The 16,726-nt window shown below is 37.6% G+C and overlaps 1 protein-coding gene across 1 annotated transcript; it reads right to left on the reverse strand.

Annotated features, from left to right (window-relative positions):
• Positions 1-4,452: 4,452 nt before the first annotated feature.
• LOC118485897 lies at positions 4,453-5,823 on the reverse strand. The gene is made up of 2 exons (XM_035982408.1): positions 5,533-5,823; positions 4,453-5,061 (listed from the first exon to the last, which is right to left on the reverse strand). Exons 1-2 carry the CDS (start codon positions 5,821-5,823, stop codon positions 4,453-4,455), a joined length of 900 nt encoding a protein of 299 aa, XP_035838301.1.
• Positions 5,824-16,726: the final 10,903 nt, after the last annotated feature.

Genomic DNA, 16,726 nt, shown 5'->3' on the forward strand with positions numbered 1-16,726 from the left:
TTATAAAATTTCATGTTCAAACAAAGTGTTTTGATAAACTTTTTTAAAAACTTTACTACTTTTTTTCTCAGCTCTTGTTAACTAACATATTTTTAAATGGAAGATGTTTCTATCTAATATAAATAGGAGTGAGAAAAAGTTTATTTTAGAAAAATACCCATTTTGGTAAATAGTTTTTCAATCACCCATTTTGGTAAATAAGTTTTCCATCCACACTAGTTTGGGAAAAAACTCCATCGTTTTAAATTTTTACACAAAACATGTCATTTTAATACAAAATATAACGACTAAACCCTAAACCCTAAATCGCTAACTGTTACATATTCTTAAATTCTTGCAAACTGTATCGGTTATTCAGATCTCTATTCGTCACCATATTGTTGCTATCAAGTTTAAGGACGCGTTCCACGGTAAACGTGCTTTCCGCTTCCCCATTACCACATGAAGAACCTCCGACCTGATCTGGCGCTACCTCGTTGTTGCTGAAAAATTCTCAGCAACCGGTTCCACAGCATGAAGAACCAATCCATACAGAAGGAGTTCTCCCTCGAGGTTGCTGACGCAGAAGCATTGTCGTTGGTGGTGGTAGAAGAACATTCCAGTTCACCCTCACAGTCACCGGTAAATATCTACTTCCACCGTCACAGGTTGCTGACGCAGAAGCATTGTCGTTGGTGGACGTTCCGGTGCATGAATCTGGAATACGAACGCAGTTAAACGTTTGAATCTGAAATATGAACGCAATGTACTTCTCCATAAGGATTACGCTACCACCCCCGTCAAAACACCGACTTTTGATATCCTGTTAATAAAACATACAATTATAGCATTAGGGTTACGTGTCGGGCCTTAAGTAAACATACAATCCGACTTTCGAAAATATATTGTTAAAAATAATAAATATAATAATAAAAATAACATATGCACATTTAAAAAAAACGATGATATAAGTCTAGACCCGGCAAACGTGTCGGGCCGGGGGTCGGGTAGGGTTACGCTACCACCACCACCACCATACCCGCCTAACCACCACCACCACCACCACAGTCACCACCACACCCGCCTAACCACCACCAACACCATCACCACTACCACCACAGCCACCACCACACCCGCCTAACCACCACCACCACCACTACCACCACAGCCACCACCACCACAACAACCACCACCACCACCACAGCAACCACCACCACCACCACAACAACAACCACCACCACCACCACCACCACAGCCACCACCACACCCGCCTAACCACCACCACAACAACCAACCACCACCACAACAACAACCACCACTACCACCACCACAGCCACCACCACACCCGCCTAACCACCACCACCACAACAATCACCACCACCACAGCCGTCAATCCCCACCACCACAACCACCACCACAACCAGCACCACCACCACAACTACCACCATTACAGCCACCACCACCACCACCATCACCACCACAGCCTACCCACCACCACCACCACCACCCCAGCCGACCCACCACCACCACCACCACCATCACCATCAACACAGCGGACCCACCACCACCACCAACACAGCCTACCCACCACCACCACCACCACCACCACCCCAGCCGACCCACCACCACCACCACCACCACAAACCGCCAAAATAAAACCACAAAAAAAACAAGGGTAAACAAACCTTGAATATTCCGACCATATAGATCGATAGGAGAGCAAAAACTATGCGAGAGACGCGTGTGGTCCCCTTCCAGATTGTCATCGTGTGGTCCAGAACTCGTTCAAAAAATAACTTTTGTATTTGGATATGTACTTGTTCTTGGTTAAACCATAAAAGGAAGTAAAACTGAACTTCAATGAGACCCGTATGGGTCGATGAGAGGCATATGCAAGTGGGGTGTCATAGATGTCCTGTCAACTCTTCAGAAAATGTAGGTGGATATGGGTCTCATCGGGCTATACGAGGCATATGGGCTGAAAAGTTGTCAGGATCCGTGCCCACCATACGCGCGTATAGGAGTTATTTGTTAAAGCGTATGAAGTGTATAAAGGATATACTATAACCAATTTATCAGCTCCTGTACAGGAGGATAAACTGGTTAAGGCTTGTGTGTTCTATGCGAAATGTGCGAGTTCGAATCCCGGGGAGGCCGGTCCGATACAGAAGGACCCCTCCCTTTTTATTTGACATTTTTTATATGAAGCACTTTAATTAAAAAAAATTATAAAAAAATTGTTGTGTACACTATGTTTCACGGATGCTACACCTAACACAAGTCAATAACTTCTTTTTGTCGAGTTCTATTACTACGTAGTAACGCCCTACCCTGTGCAATACAAGACATGTACATTGTCTCCCATTCCATAGCTTCCATACTTCGGTATATATTCCAAAGTCCATTTGGTACTAGCATCGGGCTATTATCCGCTAACTTAACCATGATGAAATGGCTATCTTCGACAAAAGCAATCGTTAAAATGGAATGGTTCGGGTAAACCTGCGGTCCATCGAACATCGGGAAGTAAGTTTGACAAACACCGTTGCTTAAATGTTGAACAATCACCCTAAATTTTTGAGCCACCAACAACCCTGTGTAGGGCATCCACATCCAACATGCCATAGGTGCAGGTTCAACATTTAACCAATTTATCGATCGATACACATTTTCGTAACATCCCTTGTCCAATGATTCGAGTATATGGCCCCAACGCTTTTTGTTAATGAACATCTCGTCGAGTAGCTCTTGGCGGACCCCACTTCCACTCTTTCTGGTCATACCCCAAACCCATAGCTATGGATCGAAACCCACAGTTACCGTCCAGTTGGGCATCTTCGATATGTGTTATGTATCTCCGATAGCTAGATGGAAGCCAATCCTTAAAACGCTCGATCACGTTTTTGTACCTATAATTGGCAAAAAAATAAAAAAACTAAAAAATATTAAAAAATAAAAAATTGAAAAAGAATTCTAAATATATGTATGTATATACGTATGTACCTGTGCCCGGCCAACAGTGGAAAGTCTTTATCTATAATCGGAAGTGTATTTTTTTCTTCTTTGTTTTTCTTTGAACGACTATGTCGTACATTTGGCTTTTGAGTGTAGTCGTTCCTCTGTGATTCGGGTTGTTTATCTTTACGTCTCGCAAGGTCTTCATTCTTTTGTTGTTTTGCTTTCGTAGTTGGGCGGCCCCGCGTATCTTGTTGTACCTCAGGCGGTTGATGGTCAGTCATACTTGGATTCAACACCGCTTTCATCTTCGACAACATACTTTTTAACACTAGAGGTGGCTGCGTATGTAGTTGTTGTGTGAGTTTATCCATTTCCGCCTAATATTACACTCGTCTTGATTAAGTTTTTCTGTCGAAAGATCAAGTTTTGTCCAGAATTTATCTATCGCGGCATGTGGAATTTTGCAACCTGTTTTTCAAGAATCATTGTTAAAACATAAAGTATAATGATGATTATATTCTATGGATCGAAGCATATGTTATAGTTGTTATGTTACCTGTATTTTCCCACCACTCCATCTGACAAGCACATGGCAACCCACAACCCGTAGAAAGCTGGTGGCCACAAGTCCCCCCTCCTTCCCTCAACGCATTTAGCTTCTTCCTCTCGACAACCAATAACTCTAAGGCTTTTTGGGAAACAATACCGCGTAGGTTGTCAAAAAATGGAAATCTGTGGTCCCCCATTTGCATGGACCTGCTCTCCTCAAAACTAACTTTTATTTGTATCTTTTGTGACTCTACAACTTTGCCAACAAGACACACAAGTCTATGGAGCGAGTTGTTTGGCCCTTTAATGTATCTCTTAAACTTAGAATGCTGGCTTTCAACTCTGTTGGTTGTATGTTGACCAAAATTGGGGACTGTGTTAGTCCAAGCTGAAACGAACTTTTCTTTATAATCTTTCAGCCACACATCATACAAATAATCCAGAACATCTGGAAAAAAAATTGAATACAATGAGTTGTAATGTTTGTATATATATATGTATGGATGAATGTATGTAAACTAATATAATATGTACCTGATCGTCCGTCGTTAACCAGTCGCGTGAAAAGCCGCTGAAAGTTATAATTGTATATCGTCGGAATGGGATAATTACACAGTCGAGACCAAGAAAGCTTGAATATTTTCCAGTCTTCATCCGTAAATTTTGCCCGACAGTGTTTTAGAATATTCTGTGAGATGTGCCACCTACATAGCAATTTGGAAGCTTTTGGGAATACTTTATCGCAAGCATTCATCAAAGCTTGATCCCTATCTGTTACAATTACACGTGGCTCCATGCAATCTACCAACAATTCTTTGAGCTTCTCCAGGACCCATAAGAAGTTATCTTTTTTTTCTTTAGAGACAAACGCATGAGCCACACAAAAAGACTTGTGTGTCGATGTCACACCGACAACTTGAATAAACGGAAGCTTATACTCATTCGTCTTGTAGGTAGCATCAATCATCAACATATCTGGGAATGCACGCCACATGTTGTACGAGTCCGGATGAACGAAAAAACCTCCTCGACCGCGTTTGTGGAGGGATTCACTCTGGTGAAATAAACGTACCTTTCTTCTTGCAACATGCTCTCCAATATCTGCATTGGAGTTCGATCGCCGTACATTTTTCGTTTAATCTTTTTAATCACGTTTTGTACATCTTTTAGAATGCACATGCTATGTGGGTACTGATTTCTTATGGTTAAATGTATATTTGTAGGCTCCATGTTTTGCAGATAAAGTCTCTCCACCAGTGATTCTTCATCCGGGGTCAGCCTTCTAGCAAAAGCGTGGCCCTCGAGAAATTCAGCAGGCTCATGGTTGTGAATGTTTTTCTTCTCCACAAGGCTCCAACTACCACTACTTGAGTCTAGTTTCCCTATCAGACTAAAAGGACAGCCAACCTTTTTGCTACCGGAACGCCAAACGGATGCTTTACTTTTGGGTTCGCCGCCACGATCGCATTGCAACCATATCTTCACTGTCCTTGCTGACGCACCTTCGCCTTTTTTCCTCGTTCGTTGGGTGACAATGACGTAACCTTTCGCAACTTCTCTTTTGCATACCCAATTCTTCAAGTGACCCAAATACCTCAAAAAAAAGGTTCATTAGAAATCCACATAAATGAAAATAATATATTAATTTGTCGAAAAAACAATAAAAAAACTCGGGTTCAACATCGGGTTCGGGTTAATATGTATGACACATTTTCGGGTTTGTATGAAATTTCGTGTCATACATTTTCTATTTTTAATCAGTATACATGCCTCGTTCGTGTTCGTTCGGTTCATTTACAAGCCTAAGTAATCTATTTTTAACAAAATATTTCACCGGAACATATATAATATTTCACCAAAATGATAACGAAATCGGGTTAATATGTATGACACAATTTCGGGTCGGGTTCGGGTTAAACATTTTCTAGATTTCTAATAAAAATTATATACATACGAATAACACGTGTACAAAATCATTTTATCCACTCTAAAATTATATCAACATTATGTAACACGAATAACACGTAATTGACGGTTATGTCATACCTTTTTTGTTTTTTTCTCGTCATTAGCACCTTCCTCGTTAGCAGGTTCCTCGTTAGCACGCTCGTCATCGTGAACACCTTCCTCGTTAGCAGGTTCGTCGTCGTCAACATCCTCCTCAAAGTGCATTACAGCTTCCTCGATTTCGTTATCATTTTCCTCAAAGTCCTTAGCACATTCCTCGACTTCGTTATCATTTTCCTCAAAGTCGTTAGCACCTTCTTTGACTTCGTTATCATTTTTCTCATACTCCTTAGCACCTTCCTCATACTCTAACTTGTGTTTGTTTTCCATATACGAATGGTAAGTCCCGTATTCGTGTCGCGGATAACTTTGGGCAATGTAAGATGGTTCCCCCTCATCTACAAACACCTGGTTCAAGTCAGGTAACGTGGGTCGCACACCCCTGTCATCACAACGAGGCACGGACACAACCTCCTCCTCACCTCGATCAACGCCGGATAACCAAACGCTTTCGGAGACGTACGACTGGTTCGAATCTTCGCCAAAAATATTACCAATGCCTCAAAACGACATCTTTATGCTTCACGGTCTCAACCAAATTTTTTAGTTAAGAATCTTCAGGAGTTCAGTCGGAATTTTACGAGTTTGAAAAAATTTGGAACAAAAAATCCCGTATGTTTTGGGTAAATAAACATTTTTGGTCGATAAGGGTTGTATAGGTCGATAAGGGTCATATGGGTCACTTTCACGCTTTTTCAGACTGAACTCCTTTCATGTCAGTAATTATACCTTAAATTCATCAAAAGTCGTGCCGATAAGCCTCTCATTGCTCAATGAGAGGCGTATAGGGTTTAATGCTCCAACTACCACAGCCTTATATGCCTCTCATAGGGCAATGAGAGGCTTATCAAAACCCTTTTTCTGGCACATTAATTGTTTTCACACTATATATTCCCCTTATTGCCCTATATGCCGCGGGAGGGGGGGGGGGGGTTGTGCACTCCAAAAGTAGGTGTGTGTCAATACCCTCACCTTTAAAAAATCGAGCTTCTTTTGAACCTTACACAAGGTAGCTTGACTTTTTCAGAGCTTATTGATATATCTCAACTTGAATTAGAATATATGTTCACTAAGTGTATTCTTGTTATTTACAGATTTAGTTATATCTGTTAAAATATATAAATAATACCAATTCAATAATCAAAGTTTATAATATTCTTAATATTATTGTTCTTTTATTTTGTATGTACAGTGAACCATGGTTGGATCATTGGAACAAGTCTGATGTGGGCTTAGTATTTAGTGGGCTTACAAACATAAGAAGATATGGGCTGGATCTGATTAAAAAACGCAGCAGTAGCCGGGTCAAGTATTGAAGCAGGATCTCTTCTCCGGATCACTATAAATGAGGTCTAGAGTCATTAGGGTCAGATTTTTACACCATCAATGTGTGTAAGTGTCTTTAAAAGTCTCTGGAGCAAAGTCTTAGATCTAGGGTTTTTTTTGTGTCATAAACTCGTTAGTTCTTAAAGGTTTTTGATATCAGATTATCATGTTGATGATTTGATCCGTAGTGTTATCAAGATTTCGAAGTGTTACATTGTTTGTAGTATTCTGATCTAGTAAAAGTGTTTCTTGTGTTTGAAATCATTTGAGTTTATAAATTTGACAATATCAATACTAGAGGTGTTCATGATAGGCTAACTGGAAAGCAGTTCACACATACTATCAGTTTGATGTTTTCTTGAACATAAACCTAAAAAGCCGGTTAACTGGCAATTGGTTTATTAAATAGTTAAACTAGGTTAGAACCCCGTGTGTTACACGGGGTTAAGTCAATAAAATATTAAATTATTAAATAAGCAAAAAAAAAAGAATAGAAACAATGAAAATGAAATACTGATGAAAAAAAATATTCTTTAAGTAAATATTCTAAAGAACAATAATAAATAGTTAAGAAACTTTCTCGTCAACTGACTCGGCGGAATTCATTCTCTTACTCATTACCAACCGGTTCTTGCCCTGCCTTGGCATAAACAGGCTAACTTTCCTAAAGACTGCTTTTGGAACATCCCTATCCTTCGATCGATACTGCCGACATTACTCGTTATGAGTCTAGGATTGGTATCAGATGACTTTACTTGAGACATAACTTCTTCCGATAACTAAACTTCAAGTCTTAGCTATCCGAAATAAAATAGAATAAGGGAATACTATTGATATTTCTTATTTTAAAATATTTACCTTAATTTTCGACCTCTAAATATATATGTTACACTAACCGATATTTTTTTGTTAGATTAGGTCTGCTAAACCTTCGTACAAAATCAACTTTTACGATTTATAACTTATAATTATATTTTTTTATTTAAACCTTACCAAAAATAGATTTTACGAAACTGTTTTTATATTAGATTTATAATGATGATTATATCTTTAAATTACCTTACCAATTTAAACATGGTTATTCGTTGTTTATAAAAAATGTAAATAAACAGTTTTCTTATTACTAAATCCATCCATAAACATGATTATTCGTTGTTTATAAAAAATGTAAATAAACAGTTTTCTTATTACTAAATCCATCCATATAATACACAACACCTATTATTTAAGAAAATGACCCAAAAAAATTAAGAACCTAACATATATATACAATTTCTTAAATTAAACTTTAAACTAACAAATAATAAATGAAAAATCTAAAATTAATTATGCCCAGTGCAATCTTTTAAAATTAATCAAATTTAATATTTCATATTCAAAACATGAAACGTAAGATGTTTGTTGAAAAAAAAGGTATATAGGTTTAAATTTAATATTTTATATTCGAAAAAAAACATAATAGATTTGGTGAAAAAAATACTAAAACTGAAGGATAAAGTTTATGAAAGAGAGGTAAATAATGAGAAATATTTGGCATATTTTGAGGAATGAGATATATGTAACATATTTTGAGAAATAGAATAACAAAAACTAATTATGATTTAAGTGGAAAATACAATTAGAGAGTGCCTAAGAAGCTGACATGTGTCCTCATTAAAGTTTCTTTTATTTTATTACTAGGTTAAAACCCCGTGTATTACACGGGTTGTGTAAGTGTAAATTTATATAATAAATAATAAAAACGATCTATCTTTAAAAACCCCCGTGTATTGAACATATTGAACAAAATATAATATCATATATTAATACATACAGTCCTCATGATTTATCTTTCAAAAATGAACGTTGATATACTATTTACTTAATATAACATTTTACTTTGTTTTTTTATATTTACTATTAGTTAAAAACAGATGTATTACATGGGTTGAATAATATTTTCATGATGCATTCAAATTATGAGATACAATTATTTTAGTTAGTTTTAAGGACCTTCATACTTGTTTGTTTATTTCGATAGATAAAACATTCGTCTCAATTTTGTATTCAAGAGAGTTTATGGTACAAAAAGGTGGATATCGATCCCTACATTTTTATTAATTTCATCATTTTTTTATGAATTATACCGTAAGAAATAAATTCTCTTTGACCTATATAAATTTCTTCGGTCCTTAAACTAATTTTAATTCGTGTATCATAAGTATTTTTTGAATATTTATAAGATAATAACTTACCTTATAGTTAAAGAAAATAAACTATAATTTTTAATCGTATTAAATGTGCATATAATTCGGTAGTATTTTTTACATTTTTTTATGAATAACTAAAATGGTAATGGCTAGTATTTTTTAAGTCGGCTCGATGGATTTGATAAACTATAGTTGAAATATAATTCTCTTTTATATAATCTTTTATCAAAAAGGTGTATCCTTATCTAAATTTTTGTTTAAAATTATTTATAGAAAAACAAATATTAGTATTTTTTTAAGTCGGCTCGATCGATTTGATAAACTATAGTTGAAATATAATTCTCTTTTATATAATCTTTTATAAAAAAAAGGTGTATACTTATCTAAATTTTTGTTTAAAATTATTTATAGAAAAAAATATATTTATTCTTATCTAATTTTTAGTTTAAAATTATTATTGTTATTTAACATAGATAAATAAAAAAATAAGCTGAGAAAGCATGAGAAAGTGACACGTGACTAAAAAGATTTTTGTTTATTAGTATAGGAAGATATGTCTAGATTATCTTGTTTTGCATTTACTTAATAGAGAAACTCCCAACTAAAAGGGTTCTCTATATTATGTGTTCCTTCACTGCACATTTGACTAAAGTGATAAATTAATTTTTTTATTATTTTCCATATTTAATATATATTATTTTCTGATATTATTCAGAACTAGTGTTGGGAAATCACAACCGCGAAGATCTCAAGACTTTCATTACAACTTACAAAATGCAATCATGCCATTATTTGTTGCTAAGGAAAGATGGATTTAAATATGACATTTCTGTTGGAAAATTTAAAGGATAACATACAAGTTGGTATGTTTTCTACATCCCATATTGGTGGAGGGAGTGAAGTTTGAGTGGTTTATAAGGGATAACTTCTTATGGGCCATCAAAGTGTTAAATGGGTTGAGAAGTGGATGAAGGCCACATGCGCGCCGAGCCAAGCCGCGAGCACGCGAATGGGCGCACTTTGCGCTTTGCATCGTCGCGAGGAGCTTTTATACACCTAATTTTCGCAGCCTCCTCCCACTTTTCTGTGCTCGAGTTTCTTCTCCAACTTCTGCGTTTTTCTGGTTTCCATTGCTGTTGGAATACCAGATCAGTTCTGCATTAAATCCTGGGAGTTTACGCTGCAGCTCACAGCAATACGAGCGCATAAAATCCTTTAAGGACAGGAGTCATTCGTGCAGTTCAAGGATCTTCTTTCTTAATCGCCAGGATGGTTTTAATTTTTGTGTGTTCTTTAAATTCGTCCGATAACGGGACAGTCTCCTTCTACCTTTCTTTAATTAGTTTGCTCAAGTTAGAACAAACTGGTTTGGCTGATAACTCGGTAATTAATTAAGTTTATATGAATTTACTGTTTGATTGAAATATTTTCAACAATCTTAAAGGATTTTATTTTGTGTTTAATCAACAGTACTAATGGACTCTGAACTACCAACAGCCAATCTGAGATTCATGAATCAAGAGTTTGTCAAGTTGGACAGATTCGATGGTCAGAACTATACCCGTTGGGCGGACAAGGTTAAGTTCATGCTAGTTGTGCTGAAACTCTACTATATCCTTGATCCAGACTTGCCTGAAATCCCTGATGACCCTCCTCTTGAGGCAGGAGAAGTCCCGAATCAAGATTTGGCAAAGCAAAGACTTGTCCGTAAGGAAGCTGAAGATCTTTGCCTTGGCCACATCAAAAATTCTCTTTCGGATCGTCTCTATGACTTGTACGCGCCGGTAAAAAGTGCTAGAGAATTGTTGAAAGCTTTGGAAGATAAGTACAAGGCTCATGAAGAAGGTACTAACAAATACCTTATTTCCAAGTACTTAGACTTTCAAATGGTCGATGATAAGTCAATCCTGGAGCAAGTGCATGCACTCCAAGTTCTTGTTAACAAATTGACCACACTTTCTATTCCGCTACCAGAAATATTCCAAGTAGGGGTCATTATTGCAAAACTGCCTCCTAATTGGAAAGATTTCTCAAAAAGAATGATGCACAAGTCTGAGGACTACTCTTTGGACGAACTGTTGAAGCACCTCCGAATTAAGGAGGAAACGCGCAACAGGGACAAAAGAAGTAAAGTCAGATCGAGTGTGAATCATGTTGCTGGAGGATCTGGTCAAAAGGGAAAAAGGGAATCATCAAAGAATAAGAAGTTTACAGCACCAAAGAAAAAGGAATTCAAGAAGTCACAACACACTAACAACCATCAACCAAAGAGGTCTGGTAAATGTCATGTTTGTGGTGAAACCGGGCATTATGCACGAGAGTGCTCTCAAAGGAAATCTGGATCTACGGTTGGTTCTACAAGTGCTATTGATGTTGAGAAAGTCACCAATCTAGTGGCCAATGTGGGTCTTGGAGAGGTGAACATGCTTTCTCAATATACACGCATTGTGGCATGTAGAGGATGGTTTTTGGATTCTGGAGCCACTGTTCATGTTTGTGGGAATCGTGGCTCGTTTCTTACTTATGGTCCTGTTCCTCAAGGAACAGTGGTGGTATGTGCTGATGGACATCGTGTAGAAGTTCGTGGTAAAGGCACGGTGCGACTAAACTTTAAAGATGGTCAAGTGGTTACCCTTCAGGATGTGTTGCATGTTCTTGGTATCACCAAGGGTCTTGTTTCTACTGATAAGTTTGATCGGAATGGTTACAAGCTGGTTCTTAAGAATCTCCGTGTGAAGTTTTCTCTAAATGACATCTATGTGGGTCAAGCAAAGAACACAGGTGGAATGTATTGTCTTGACTTAGCTGAAGATGGGATTGATGAAGAAGTAGACTCGGATGAAGGTGACGTTTCTGTGATTGATGGGTTTGGGAATGAAAGTGATAGTGATAGTGATAGTGATAGTGGTAGTGATAGTACTAGTTTTGGTGAATGTAATGCAATTGGTTTTGAATTGAATGAAATTATGTCTTTTGATTATATCGATTGTTCAATTTCTTTATGGCATAAACGTTTAGCTCATACAAATATTAAAAACATTGAAAAAATGCAAACTAAAGGTTTATTAAAATTGAAAGATAAAGACTTTGAAAAATGCGAAACTTGTGTGAAATCTAAATTCACAAAGAAACTTTTTCCAAGTGTCCATAAACGCAATACATCACTACTAGAACTAATTCATTCAGATATTTGTGAACTGAATGGAGTTCTTACTCGTGGGGGTAAGAGATATTTTATCACTTTCTGCGATGACTCGAGCCGATACTTATATGTTTATTTGTTGCATTCAAAAGAGGAAGCTTTTGAGGCATTCAAAATATATAAGGCTGAGGTTGAAAAACAACGAGAGAAACGCATTAAAATTCTTTGCTCGGACAGAGGCGCAGAATACTTTAACCGAAAGTTTGATGCATTTTGCGAGGAGGAAGGCATCATACATGAGAGAGCTACACCGTATACTCCCCAACAAAATGGTTTGGCTGAGAGAAAGAACCGAACCTTGGTAGAGATGGTTAACTGTATGTTAAGTCAATCGGGTCTACCTCGCAATATGTGGGGGGAAGCTTTGTTGACCGCATGTTATGTTCACAATAGGATCACTAATCGTGTGATACCTATGAGCCCCTATGAGTTATGGAAAGGAAGAAAACCAAACCTAGAGCATTTAAGGGTTTGGGGTTGTCTTGCCTACTATCGTGTACCTGATCCAAAGACACTCAAACTGGGTGAACGAGCTTTCAAGAGTGTATTCATTGGATATGCTTCGTATAGTAAGTCTTACCAATTGTTGGATGACGAATCAGGTATAGTTGTAGAATCCAAAGATGTGGAATTCTTTGAGAACAAGTTTTCTAGAGATGATGAAAACTCAAATTACACCACAGCTTCTAGTACTTCTGAAAAAAGAGTCCAACCTTTACCGATAGTTGAAGAACCAAGAAAAAGTACTAGAGTTAGAAAAGAGAAAAGTTATGGAGATGATTTCTTTTCTTACCTGGTTGAGGGAACTCAAAAGAAAGTGACGAGAGAGGTCATTTTCGCTGTAAATTTGGATGATGATCCTAAAACTTTCAACGAAGCAATGTCATCAAGAGATGCTCCTTTGTGGAAGGAGGCAGTCAATGATGAAATGTATTCCATTATGGGAAATGGAACTTGGGAGTTAGCTGATCTACCCAAGGGAAAGAAACCTATTGGATCCAAATGGATTTTCAAAAAGAAGTATCATCCAGATGGATCCATCTCTGCCTATAAAGCGAGATTAGTTGCTAAAGGGTATAGGCAGAGAGAAGGGATCGACTATTTTGATACCTATGCACTTGTGGCTAGAATTAGTTCTATTAGAACTCTAATAGCGGTGTCTGCTTTGAAAGGGCTGTACATCCATCAAATGGATGTAAAGACTGCATTTCTAAATGGGTATCTAAATGAGGAGATTTATTTGGAGCAACCAGAAGGATTTGTGATACCCGGACAAGAGAGCAAAGTGTGTAGACTTATTAAATCTCTATATGGTTTGAAGCAAGCTCCTAAACAGTGGCATGAGAGATTTGATACCACTGTGACTACTTTCAGGTTTCGACACAATAGTGCTGACAGGTGTATTTATACTAAATGCGAACCCGGTTATACAGTCGTGATTTATCTCTATGTTGATGATATGTTGATCATTGGCACTCACCTTGAAGGTTTCTGAAACTAAGAAATATTTGTCCTCGAACTTTAAGATGAAAGATCTAGGAGAAGTTGATACCATTCTTGGGATCAAGGTGAAAAGAACTGGAAGCCAGCTTTCTCTAAGTCAATCTCATTACATAGAGAAAATTCTGACTAAGTTTAAACACTTAAATATTAAAGAGTTTAATACTCCGTTTGATCCAAGTGTGAAACTTAAAGTAAACTCTGGAAGAGCAGTGGCTCAACTGGAGTATGCGAGTGCTATTGGAAGTATGATGTATGCAACGCATTGCACTCGTCCTGACATTGCTTTTGCTGTAAGCAAACTAAGTCAGTATACTGTCAATCCAGGGACAGAACACTGGAAGGCAGTGGGTAGAGTACTTGGATACCCAAAAAGGACCAGTAACTTAGAACTGACATACACGTCTTCTTCTAGAATACTCGAAGGTTATTCTGATGCTAGCTGGATTGATCACACCAGTGATTCAAAATCTACAAGTGGGTGGATTTACACTCTAGCAGGAGGAGCACTTTCTTGGGCGAGCAAGAAACAGACGTGTATTGCCCACTCAACTATGGAAGCTGAGTTCAGAGCACTAGCTGTGGCTGGTAAGGAAGCGGAGTGGATTAGAGATCTATTTATTGACATCCGTCTGTGGGATGTTCCAACGCTGTCAATTCCCATGTATTATGATAGTGAGGCCACACTATCTAAAGTATACAACACAGTGTATAATGGGAGGTCAAGACACATAGGTCTTCGGCACAATTATGTGAGACAACTGCTTGAAAGTGGTACCATCAAGGTTGTATATGTCAAGACGAGTAGGAACTTGGCAGATCCGTTTACTAAACCTCTGACAAGAGATTTGGTTGTGAATACCGCGAGAGACATGGGTCTAAAACCACAATAGAATTGTTAGTGATGGAAACCCAACTATTTCTCAAGTTTAATGGGTAAAAACGAAGTCACTTAACGATAGAAGGTACTATCAAATTTGATAGATCCATGTGAGGTATGATAGTACGTCGTTGCCGAGAATAAGGGTGTGCTTATGCTCTTAACAAAGTTTTGGAGGCATCCAAGCAATGTGGATGATGTAAAACTTCGCCTATATGATCTAGGGGTGGTTCCGCCTCAAGTGAAGATTAGTGGTTTATCTTCTAAAGGGTCATGAAAAGGATTTATAGTGCACGGCCATATTCGCGCTCAGTGAGAACGCAAAGTCAGCTGGTGATGTGTGGGGGTAAACCGAAGGGGGCTATCAGGTTAATGGTTTAATTCCATAGGACACCATCAAATCTGTCTCTTCTTGTTTATCAACATAAACTGGGTTTATTCTTCGTGACACCTAGTGACATCATCAGTCTAAGTGAAAGGAAACATTCCAACTTGGTGGGGGATTGTTGGAAAATTTAAAGGATAACATACAAGTTGGTATATTTCCTCCATCCCACATTGGTGGAGGGAGTGAAGTGGATGAAGCCCACACGCGCACCGAGCCGAGCCGAGCCGAGCCGCGAGCTCGCGAATGGTCGCGTTTGAGGCGCGAATGGGCGTGTTTGAGGCGCGAATGGGCGCGCTTGAGGCGCACTTTGCACTTTGCACTTCACACGTACGCATCGTCACGAGGAGCTTTTATTTTTAGCTAGGGTCCGGTTCAGGTGTGTCAGATCTGTGGATCGAATGAGATAAGGAGATAGAGATGAATTTGAAACAGTGAGGGTTATCCCATTATCTCTAGTAATTCGAATTCGTGTGGGATATCTCCAGCAATCGAATTTGGTTCTGGATGGTTATCCCACTCCCCGTTTTTCTCATTCTTTGGTGTGATCATAACCTATAAATAAAAGCCTCATTCTACCCATTCTATACACCTAATTTTCGCAGCCTCCTCCCACTTTTCTGTGCTCCAGTTTCTTCTCCAGCTTCTGCATTTTTCTAGTTTCCATTGCTGTTGGAATACCATATCAGTTCTGCATTAAATCCTGGGAGTTTACGTTGCAGCTCACAGCAATACGAGCGCGTAAAATCCTTTAAGGACATGAGTCATCTGTGCAGTTCAAGGATCTTCTTTCTTAATCGCCAGGTTGGTTTTAATTTTTGCATGTTCTTTAAATTCGTCCAATAACGGGACAGTCTCCTTCTACCTTTCTTTAATCAGTTTGCTCAAGTTGGAACAAACTGGTTTGGCTGATAACTCGGTAATTAATAAAGTTTATATTAATTTACTGTTTGTTTGAAATATTTTCAACAATTACTGCTGCAAATTACAGTCATATCTCCTGCCCCAGATAACTCCAGTTAAATGAAACTATGGTGTAAACTAATTGGTAGTTTAATACCAAGATCACGATGGAACAACTGAAAACTATGCTAGGAATCAAGACCTGGAAAAGCAAACCTGATCATATAGCATGTCTTTTTATTTTCACCAATTACTACTGTTCAAGATACGTCATGATATGATATTATTTAGACCACAAAAGCAAACCTGATTACAGAGCAAGATCTGTAAGTATTGGTCAACAAATTGGTTCTTATTTTTTGTTGAGTAATAGTTCGCTTAAGGCTTGAATGAGCCCCCAAAAGCTGGATGCTATTGGAACCCTCATTTAATTAATGTTATTGCTAACTTGTATAGTTAACCTTCTTCAGCTCTTTAGATAACAAACAGCAACCACCCATGTAGTTTATTTTAAATATAAATTTGGTAACAGAAAGAAAACGAAAATACAGGAAACCGAAAAAAATTAAAACTAAAAAAGAGATATTAAGAGTACAGAAAATTAAAATAGTGTTTCTCATGATCTAAACAAAATTAAATATTAAACAAAAAGGGGTCACAAGGTTACATGACTCACATGACTATAATTGACTGCAACCTCCAAACTCCAAAGTATCTTGCTTAGTTCTATTAGACGAACAGGGTTTATAAGCTAGATTATATTATATCAGTTTATTATAGATAAAATA

This window comes from Helianthus annuus, chromosome 13 (genome assembly GCF_002127325.2).
Source record: "Helianthus annuus cultivar XRQ/B chromosome 13, HanXRQr2.0-SUNRISE, whole genome shotgun sequence".
Taxonomy (NCBI): domain Eukaryota; kingdom Viridiplantae; phylum Streptophyta; class Magnoliopsida; order Asterales; family Asteraceae; genus Helianthus; species Helianthus annuus.